The sequence below is a fragment of the Sceloporus occidentalis genome, unplaced genomic scaffold, assembly GCF_023333645.1.
Source record: "Sceloporus occidentalis isolate IW3139 unplaced genomic scaffold, rSceOcc1.0.p SCAF_26, whole genome shotgun sequence".
NCBI classification, from domain to species: Eukaryota; Metazoa; Chordata; class Lepidosauria; order Squamata; family Phrynosomatidae; genus Sceloporus; species Sceloporus occidentalis.
Window position 1 is genome coordinate 4,861,427 of NW_028317006.1, and position 10,714 is coordinate 4,872,140.

A 10,714-nucleotide genomic window follows, 5' to 3' on the forward strand; every position below is an offset into this window, starting at 1 on the left:
GCAGTCAATTCTCTAAAGTCTATAATTACAGTGTCTCTATACTTGTAGTCTTGTTTGAGGTTGGCAAAAACCATTTGTAATATCCATTAGCCACTAAATATGTAATTAGTATTCAGTGCTGTGTTTAAGGTAATTCCTATTAAAAGCAAAGGCAAGTGACAGTGAAGGAGTATTAGTCTAATCCTCAATTTTGACATACATCTAACCATACCATATATATTTTTATTTTAGTTTCCCCATTATATTGAAAAATATTTTTAAAATGTATAGAGCTGGTACACTATATTTTGCCTATGAAATGTATAGTCTGAAATGAAGGTAAAAATACAAGGTCATTGAATTTTGAAGAAATTACACATTATTTTATTAAGAACCCTGTTAAACTTGAGGGATCAGTAAATGAGGGTGATTGGGAAAAGGGGTGTTTTATTGCCATATTAAATAGAGTTGCAACTGGTTTAGGAAGGGAAATTATTGTGTGTTCGTATTGTGTGTTCAGTTGTTACTGTTAATACAAAGCTAAGAGTGTTAGTCTACTAAATCAAGCTAGTAATAAAATACAGATCTTATGAGGGATTATATGTATTTCAAATGATTCATACATCTGTTTTAAGACAAAAAAATAGTTAAAGGTTTGGAGGATTTTTTTTCCAACTGGGTGAGAGTTTTGAATCCCATTCTTCCCTGCCCCAAAACTTGAAGGTGTAGCAGCAAGCAGTCTGTCTTCCTTCTAAGGAATGAGATGAGAGGAGATCACTGTAGGCTGCTTTTACCTTGGGTATGGGGTATCCTTTAAGGCGAGGCTCACTTACATTCCTGACAAGCAGTGCTGTAGCTCTCTGAATAAACCCACTATATTTAAAGTTATAGTGTCAAGTTTTACAAAAAGGGCTTAAAGCCAACCAGTACTCTCCCTTTAAATCCAAGGATCCCCCATTTACCTTTCTCACTTCTACCCTGTGGGCTTATTTTTTTTTTTGCTTACTTTCGATCAGTTTGTTCAATCGCTTAAAATAAACACAGAAAGGGAGACATTCTGTTCTCTGTGCAAGAAAATCCTCCCATACCGACTAAAAAAGGGGTAATTTCACCTGCTTCGCTGGAAAGTGGATTTGCAGTTTTAGAAAGAAGATGCAAGCCATCTGGGACGCAGAGCAAGGAAAATACGTGTTTGGTATGTGGAATTTGTTTTTTTTAATAATACATTTTAATGTTTATTATTAAATGCGATCAGATATTGCGCCTCTTTAACCATCTCCTTGCCGGATTCACCTACTTATGTTCTTTGATGATCTGTATTGAGATCAGAATGTTTTCCTTGTATACAGATTATAAAGTTATTTTTAAACATTAGCAATTATATATGGAATTGGGCATTTCGCTGCAAATTGGGGTATTAACATTTACAGCCCTGTCTCTGTTTGTTCCCGAGCAGCAATAAACCCTTAATATACAGCGATACCACCAACCAGAGTCTGAATTAATGTGAAAATGCTCGGATTTAGCCAAGTTTGGGTAGTCATTTGTGATCAAATGTTCAAAGTGTCCCCCCAGCTTCTGTCTGAAACTGCGCTTTATTATTAAACAGGGAATCGCACCATGCTGCAGAAATGCTGTAAATAGCCGTGTACTTACCAATGCCTTGTCCTGTTAGGGTTGCCTTGAGTTCTGATGAAGACAAGGATAGATTTTCTCAGTGCTGTTGCTGAAAAGGAATGGTCTTCATCCAGCGCTGCACTGATCTGCTGGAAACACAGCCCCTGTATATCCACCCAGCACTGGCTCTCAGGATACACAAAGCACAAAGTTTACTGTGCACTCAGATGGTGTCCAAACCAATTAATCTGAAATCCTTTGGAGTTAATCTGATTAATATGTACATAAGTTTCTTTCTTGCATGCATACGTGAGCCAAAAGTGCTTTCCCTTTAAGATCTCATATTTTCATGGCAGGTTCAGTTTTAGGCAGATGAAAGCCTTACACTAGGGGGCAGACAGATACTGTACTTGCTCCAGTCTTGAAGCATTTTTTTTCCTTTCCCTCACAGCATATGCTCTGATTTAGCACTGTAAATTTTTCAGAGGACCCAACTCTGACAGCCCCTGGTGATTTTCAAAGTACCACAAGCCAGTGGTTAAAAATTGCATTGACTTGGAAGTTCAGAGGGACACAATGGGAGCCACTTTCCCTATTCACAGGGCTTCAGTGGGGTGGGGGGCATAGACATTCAAGCATGCATACACATAGGGGCAGACAAACACTGTGACACATACACACGCATAGGCACACAACTATACATATATGCATACAAACATAACTATGCAGATAGGTCAAATAAGTCACAGTTGCATAGTTAAACCCCTGACACAGCATCGCACACAAATATGTTTAGCTTCGCTGGAAGACGTACAAACATACATTTGCACTCATAACCTTAGAAAAGACACAACCCCTGACACAGACACAAAAACGCATAAGCACGGTGGTATGTTAGAAGATATGCATATTAATACCCAAGTGTTTGTCTTATTTATATTGTGTACTAGTTGCTTCCAAGATGAGGCTTCACTTAACAATTCCTCTTCCACAAACCTTTCTGATTTTTTCTAGTCTCTTTCTCTATTAAAAAATTGTGATCTCAGACCATATCTTATTTTGAGAAACCGAATTACTAGTGTTTTGCTAGCCTTTTATATATATATATATATATATATATATATATATATATATATATATATATATATATATATATATATATATATTACATGAACCCAGGAGGTGTAAAGGAATATTTGGTATACCGAAAGAATGTTTAGTACTCTGGAATAAAAAATGGACAAAGCAATTATATATCTGATCTGAAAGCTAACATTGGCCATATGGCCTATTTCACATGATAATTTTGAATAATATCCTATTCATTTTATATAGTGTCAACTACAACTACGTATAAAAAATATATTTCCACCAAACAATGACCTTTAAATGTGTTCAGTGAGGCCAATAATACATCTTAATTGAACTCAGATTAGCTAAATGTAATTTTATTACCCTAAAGTGGAGTAGAAATGTATGAAGTATGGTCTGTGTGTGTGATACAGAGCACACAGCATCCTATATAACACATAACATAGAATGCAACAGAATAAGAACCCAGTCAGAAAAACAATATGTTTATTCATTTCCCAGGATATATAGAGGACTTTCTATATATATGAGTTATTTTAATATGTGTTCATATGTGTTCATAGTAAGCATGATACATTATTTAATTTAAACTCTAAATTACATCTACACACCAAACTTCTGAAGCCGCATGCTTCTGAATTTTGGACCCCTATGCACTTGTATTATAAACAAGACATTGCTGTTCATATAGAAGAGACTATATATATACATATACCATATATTCATGTACCTCCATGCATGTTGTCATATGGGTGTGTGTGCTAGTATATTGATAGATTTTAATCGCATACAAAAGCTTTTCCAAGGTAATATGCACGTCGCTTATATGAACAGGGCATATTCGAAATAATATATATGTATTAACAAATAGTCCGCCTATATAAATCATTTACTGTAGATCTACACCAATAAATGCCGTAATGTATATATATCCTTGGAGATAATTTTGCTTCATTGTAACAAACTGTTATTCTGCAAGCTTTTTTAAGATCTTTCCCATTTGTAGATATCCCTATACATTCATTCTATACATTGCATCCCCATGACCTAGTTCTGCACACACTGCATATGCTATTAAAAAGGACATACATATAGCTTACATTTGGAAACATTCTATCCATTCGGCAGGTCCAGAGAGTGTTATAGAAGGAAATCCGTTTAATAGCTGGAAAATTATAGATATACCAGGATGATAATGTCCCTTCGCCTTGTCTGTGCAATTAGCCTTAAACCAACAAGCATCTGCAACCTTTACTGACACGGAATGCTTTCCCTCCAGTAAATAATAGCCCCAGCTATTGAGTTTCTGATGGTCAAGTGATCAAACTGTTACCGACCCTCATTCTTCAACACTGTGATGGTGTCCATGGGAGTCTCTATCACCTCTCCTGCAAAAGCCATGTCTGGTCCTTCTTATAGCCTTTCTGTCACCTCTGCTATGCCCAACATCCTCCTATAGATCCACAGCCCTCAGTGTGTCAATGAATGTCTATCTGTATATATAAATATGGATGTGTCTGTATATAAATATATATTCATATACTTATATATATATATTTATATATATGTACTTGCACATTAGCAGTCCACACATAGACTCATACATAAGGTAGATACGGTTGCGGGAGCCTATATGTGTGTGTGTTGTACTTTGTATGATACCTGCAAATCTAAGTATACAATATAAAGCATAACCCAGAAGGCGATCAACGCATAACAGGCAGATTTTAAAGTACACATTAGTGTCTCAAACCCTGAATATACACTATTGCAACTTTGTACATATATATATATCTATATATATATATATATATATCTATATATATATATATTTAGATATATATATATATAGATATATATATATATATGAGAGAGAGAGAGAGAGAGAGAGAGAGAGAGATGAAATGTCATTTCTGTAAACCCTTAATTTGGAATATGTGCAGAGAAACAATGTATATTATAAGGGACGTGTTAATTATTTTTAATAATTGCTAAATATTTCAAAGTGTCACAAACATCAGACGGCGCTGATGTTCTTCTCCCCTGTACAGTTTAAGTGGTATTTTTTTAAATACATTTTTCCACTTATCATTACCTTATTGTGTCTGCTTTGAAAGAGCCTTGGTTAGCAGAGAGTGTTAGAGAGGACTGGCTTTAGGACCGGGCAGTGAAGAGTTCTAGGCACTCTGTACCATTAGGCTAGCCTGACCAATAGGGTGCAAGGGGAGGGCTGGGAGCCCTGACCAGTTAAACACAATCTCTTGCCTTATAAGGAGCGGCGTCTCCATGGTAACGTGTGCTAAGTTGCAGCAGTGGTGTCAAAGTTCACTATATAGAGAGCTCAGTGAGCTGATCGGAGAGACACCACTCTGCCAGCCCTTTCCTACAAATCGCAATCACTTCCTACCCCCCTCTTTAGCATATTTGATCACTTTGATTCCTAGCTCCTGCCTTTTATTTGAGGGGTCTTATTCTGCATGAAGGATGTCCAGCAGGCTGTGATCTCCCCTTTTATTATTATTTTTATTATTATTTGCTGCTGCTGAAGAGAGGAGCCTTTTCATGCTCAGAGGAAGACGGGGAATCTGAGCAAGTTCTGCTGGAGAGTCTTCCCCTACCGGTTGCCGGCGCTGAGAAAGAAGAGCAGGTCTACCCTGTAAATCCTTAACCCTTCCTCTGTCTCTGTGTCCATGGCTTTCCTGAATGGCTGACTGTGATCTTCCCAGGACCTGGCCCCCAGCACTAAACCTGCATCCCAGCACCAGAGAGACATCTCAAAGTCTTCTGCACAAGAACAGCTCTTCAACCCAGCTGCTTGTCTGATTGTGTTTGCGGTTTTTTTTTCTTCTTGAGATTCCTTGAGCCCCCCTCCCCTTCTTTTTTTTTTCTTCCTGATATTAAAACTGCTTGTTCTGGTCCTATATACCACCATAAGGAAAAGGGAACGCATCTGTTTGAAAACGGTTCCCTATAGATATGGCAATGGTAGTGGGTGCGTGGCGAGACCCTCAGGACGATGTACCAGGAACTCAACCTTCACAAGCACCACCAGGGCAAGGACCAGCGGGGGCACCACACACCCCACAGACTCCAGGGCAAGGGGTACCTTCCTCTACCCCTGCCCAATCCAACCCATCGAGTCAGTCCAGCCAGAACCAAGGGGACAAGACACAACAGCAGCAACACATTGAGTGTGTTGTGTGTGGGGACAAGTCTAGTGGAAAACACTATGGCCAGTTCACATGTGAAGGCTGCAAAAGCTTCTTTAAGAGAAGCGTAAGGAGGAATCTGAGTTACACTTGTCGTGCCAACAGGAACTGCCCCATAGACCAGCACCACCGCAACCAGTGCCAGTACTGTCGGCTCAAAAAATGCCTCAAAGTTGGCATGAGACGGGAAGGTATTGGGATTTCATTTGTTTTCCATTCATGCCTATTGTTCTTTTTTGTTGTTCTTGTTCCATCATCACCAGATCATTCTATAACTTTCAAGTGCATGAACAGGGCAATGAGTTTGAATGCATGCAACCTTGTCTACAAATCAGAATATTATGTTTTTACGTTTTTTTCAGTTTAGACAATCTATTTCCCTATGAAAATTACGATAATAATAATAATAATACGTACATGAAATTATAATATGATTTTGAGGGCATTGATAGGGTTAATGCTGAATTCAGGATTTTTTTTCTCCTCTCTCTCTCTCTCTCTCTCTCTCTCTCTCCCTGGAATAATCTCCCTGGCCTCTCTGACCTAGAATGTCATCCAGCACAGGAGTTAAAACTGATTAAGATCAGGGAACTGTTTGGTTCTCCAAACACTCACACTCCATTAAAAAAAAAACAATTTAACTTCTTGGGGTTTTTTTTTAATTTATTTATTTTTTCGTAAAAAAAAAAGCAAACAAAAAACTAAATTGATCTTAGATCGTTAATTGTTTGGTGATTGTAAATTTCAATGCTTGTGTAAAGAGTGGGGTGAGGGTGCTTGTCCTCTTGTGAAAGTCAAAACCTTTGTGATATAAAATTAGACAAGGACAGTGAGCAGTTACAGAGCAACCCCAGCCCCTGTGTTATGTAGGGTAGAGGTTATATAGCAGCCTGGCTTCCTTTGTGTTGCGGATGGGGCTATCTACCCCTTGTTAAAAACTCTCCCACACATAGATCGCCTAAAATACAGAAAAAAGCCACACTCCCCTTTCTTTAAATCTCTCCTTCTTCTACTTATATATATATATATTTTATTTTTTTTAAGTGTTTTGTATTGTTTGCTACATTCGAGTTTAAGCAAATAAACAACAAAGGCCTTGGGAACTACAAGCAGTTACTGCTTCCCTAGCAAGCAATATATCTTCTTTGTCTTTCTGTTTTTAATTTTCACAGTATAATCCTAAATGCTTGTGAATATCAATGTTTGTAGGCATAGAATTTACGTAGATAAAAATGTAATTAAAATCAAGCAACAATTTTACAAAAACAAAGAAGCACATACGGAGGAATAATTGAATGTGTTTGGAAATCAGCATATTTTTTTATTAAGCCAGGATCACAATGATAGTTAAACAATTGTACGATGGGTACTTTAGATCACATGCTCTTATTTAAAAAAAAAAAAATGAAATGATCATAAAAAATATCAGTTTCTCCCGAGGTCAGCCATAGAAAAAAAAGCAATTCCTTATTGTCTGACTTTTAAAAGTGAATATAACCTAGAAGTTTAAATAATGTATGTAATATATGAACAATTCAGATATTAATTGCTGTAGTTTCTTCTTTTTTTACTGCAGCCGTACAGAGGGGTAGAATGCCACCCACACAGCCTACACATGGTCAGTTTGCCTTGACAAATGGGGACCCTCTCAATTGCCATTCCTACCTATCCGGATATATATCCCTGCTTCTGAGGGCTGAACCTTACCCAACCTCTAGATTCGGCAGTCAATGTATGCAACCCAACAATATCATGGGCATAGAGAACATTTGTGAACTGGCAGCCAGGATGCTCTTCAGTGCTGTGGAATGGGCACGGAATATCCCCTTCTTCCCAGACCTCCAGATCACAGACCAGGTGGCACTTCTCAGGCTGACCTGGAGTGAGTTATTTGTCCTCAATGCTGCCCAGTGCTCAATGCCACTTCATGTTGCCCCTCTGCTAGCTGCTGCTGGTCTCCACGCTTCTCCCATGTCTGCGGACAGAGTGGTGGCCTTTATGGACCACATACGAATCTTCCAAGAGCAAGTGGAGAAACTGAAGGCACTACACGTTGACTCAGCAGAATACAGCTGCTTAAAAGCTATAGTACTCTTCACTTCAGGTAAGACTCATGCTTTGCTTTAATTTCCATCAATTAAAAAATAGTGCATTTCCCGGGTCTCATGCTAATGATACTTTTATATTTAATTTGGCTTGAGACAATAGAAAAAAATAAAAGAAAATCTTGATGCTAGATGAAGGCCACCACTGAATGTAAAAGTACATTTAAGTAGCATTATAAATATTTAAGATCTGCCCTGGAAACTCTAACCTTCTTATTTTTGAAAGGCAATTTAAAAAGATAAGTAGCAATGGGACAATAATGTATTAAAAAGTGTAACAAAGCAACATTAAGATATTTTTCCTTACACACACCACCCCCCTAAAGTATACAAAAGCAGACATTTTTCTTTCTTTCTTTCTTTTTACTGTATTTTTTCAGCTTGAATGCAGACACTTTGTTTATCTAACTCTGGGCCCGAAATCATTAGGATTCCAAATGTATTTGTGAATCGGACGAGTTAAGACAGGCAGTTTTGGATTTCACTGCTGAACCGGTGTAACTTTAGACAGAATACAACTTTTAAGTGTAGAAATGTTGAGAGACGATCAGCATTAACTTACTTCATTGCATGGAGAGTAGACAAGAAGAAGGAAAGGAGAAAAGAAAAAAACCCCAAAACAATTATCTACTCCTGTAGGGAAAAATAGATTAAGAAAGAAAGGGAAATATTCTGTGATCTTGCACTTGTGTGTACCGTGGCAGTTATAAACCAATAATAGATGTATTATGAAATCTAATTAGGATGTATTGCAGGTTAATCTGTGTGAGTAATATATCTGACAATAATTAACTCTTCGGGCCAAACTATGTAAAACAAATTATTCCCTGTAATGCATGTAGCATATCTGGGCGACTTGGAGTCTTTGCTGCCACCCATTGTGTGAGATCCTTGCTTAACCCACAACATTCACGCTCCTCTTTGTGTATTTGTGACTACTGTATAAATATATATATATATATATATATATATATATATATATATATATATATATATATATATATATATATATATATATTGTTCACACTTAAAGTTTGACCATGCTTGCTATAATCGAATTAAAAATAAATTACATTTTAGCGCTAGATCTTATATCGAAAATAATAAACACAAGGACATTAATATTTTATTAATTTTATTTTTTTCATTGTTTTTATTTTATTTTTTAAATTGATTTAAACAGAGCCGCCTGCCTTATGATTTAACACTCTTTAAATTGCTTGCTTTTTGACAATGTGCTTAAAGAAAATGCTTATTCGTGCAGTCTTAAGTTAGGTCCTGCAAAGACACTGTTCTGACATGACAAATAAATGGAATCTTCGTGCATTGAACATTCTATCACACTATCAGTTCATGTAATGCTGTTATTTGAAAAACACAGGATGTTTGACTGGATTGCTTTTACCTTAACCCTCCACTCGCCAATGGGCCTGCAATAAAAACACTGCACGACTACACATTACTCCTTGCACACTGTATGGGTTAATAGACTTCTTGAAGACACACACACACACACATAAAAGCAGTACACAAAAATAGATTGTGATTTCCCTGCACATTTTTCAAATAATTTGCATGCCGTTTTTATGACATTTCTTACAATATGCATGTGTTACTAAGCTTCTAATATGTCAATGGCTGTTTGGGTGACAATCCTGCAATCTTGGCACATGCGTTACTGATTTAACCCCCAAGTATGGGGACTTTTTTGGGAGGAGGGTAGTAAATTTTACAGCTGTGGTTGCTGTTGTATAGGAGCCTCTTTAAAAATCAGCTCACAGGGAAGAAGAGAGTAAGATCAGAGTTTGCTTGGCTGATTCTGAACAGCCGACACTGACTAGATGATCTTTAAAGAGCCACTTAAGACAGTTCCTTAAAGAGAACCGCGTAGTCCTCCAAGGAGTCTTGGACGCCATTTTTTGTAGTCTGATCTCCAGTGCTCTTATTTCTTAGTAAATACTATGGTATTGTTCACAGGCTTCTGTTGAATAATTTCCACCCTAAGCTTTGGCTAACTCGGAAGTCACACTAAGAAAAGAATGTTCTCCGAGTCATCATGTGTATTCTTCAGTTTTTGGGGTGGGAGATCTGTAATGATCCAGGGGGAGTAGGGAGAGCTTGTGGCAGACCTCACACTAGAGTTGTTGATTTCTTATAAGAAAGCACCCACAAATTCTGATCAGATAATGATATTTCTAACACACTTTCTTGCAGATGCCTGTGGTCTATCTGATGTTGCCCATGTGGAGAGTTTGCAGGAAAAGTCACAATGTGCTTTGGAAGAATATGTTAGAAGCCAATACCCCAATCAACCCACAAGATTTGGGAAATTGTTACTACGTCTGCCCTCTCTCCGCACTGTGTCCTCTTCCGTTATAGAACAATTGTTTTTCGTCCGTTTGGTAGGTAAAACACCGATAGAAACCCTAATCAGGGATATGTTACTCTCTGGAAGCAGTTTCAATTGGCCCTATATGTCCATACAATAAAATCTTAATTAATGAAAGGGAAAGAAGGAAGCAGTGGAGAAAAAAAAATAATCAAGACTTTTGGGGGTCTGGTTGCCAAAATTCCTTCTGCTAAGAGGGGATAAACAGGCTGTTACACGTTTACTTAAAGAAGAGAGGGAAGAATTTATCGGACTGTGAATTTAAAGACTATCAACGAACTCTTAAAGAATGCATTTAAATATGTGTCGTTCAGAACAACTTG

The 10,714-nt window shown here is 37.5% G+C and overlaps 1 protein-coding gene across 5 annotated transcripts; it reads left to right on the forward strand.

Moving 5' to 3' along the window:
• Nucleotides 1-1,131: 1,131 nt before the first annotated feature.
• LOC149300030 (COUP transcription factor 2) lies at nucleotides 1,132-10,491 on the forward strand. 5 transcript variants are annotated; one of them, XM_089485625.1, is made up of 4 exons: nucleotides 5,665-5,790; nucleotides 5,842-6,088; nucleotides 7,474-8,001; nucleotides 10,217-10,491. In XM_089485625.1, the coding sequence occupies exons 1-4, from the start codon at nucleotides 5,665-5,667 to the stop codon at nucleotides 10,489-10,491; spliced, it is 1,176 nt and encodes a 391-aa protein (XP_089341751.1). The 5 variants fall into 5 exon arrangements, with proteins under 5 accessions (XP_089341753.1, XP_089341751.1, XP_089341752.1 ...); XM_089485626.1 differs by having other exon boundaries at nucleotides 5,665-5,757; nucleotides 5,833-6,088; XM_089485627.1 differs by lacking the exons at nucleotides 5,665-5,790; nucleotides 5,842-6,088 and adding an exon at nucleotides 1,132-1,174.
• The last annotated feature ends 223 nt before the right edge of the window (nucleotides 10,492-10,714 follow it).

What these genes read in the sequence shown, in the direction of transcription:
- LOC149300030 (XM_089485623.1), top strand. Translation starts at nt 5,665, where the DNA reads ATGGCAATGGTAGTGGGTGCGTGGCGAGACCCTCAGGACGATGTACCA. An exon ending in AGTTGGCATGAGACGGGAAG is followed by an intron (nt 6,089 to 7,452) that starts GTATTGGGATTT and finishes TAATTGCTGTAG; the next exon opens with TTTCTTCTTTTTTTACTGCA. An exon ending in TATAGTACTCTTCACTTCAG is followed by an intron (nt 8,002 to 10,216) that starts GTAAGACTCATG and finishes ACTTTCTTGCAG; the next exon opens with ATGCCTGTGGTCTATCTGAT.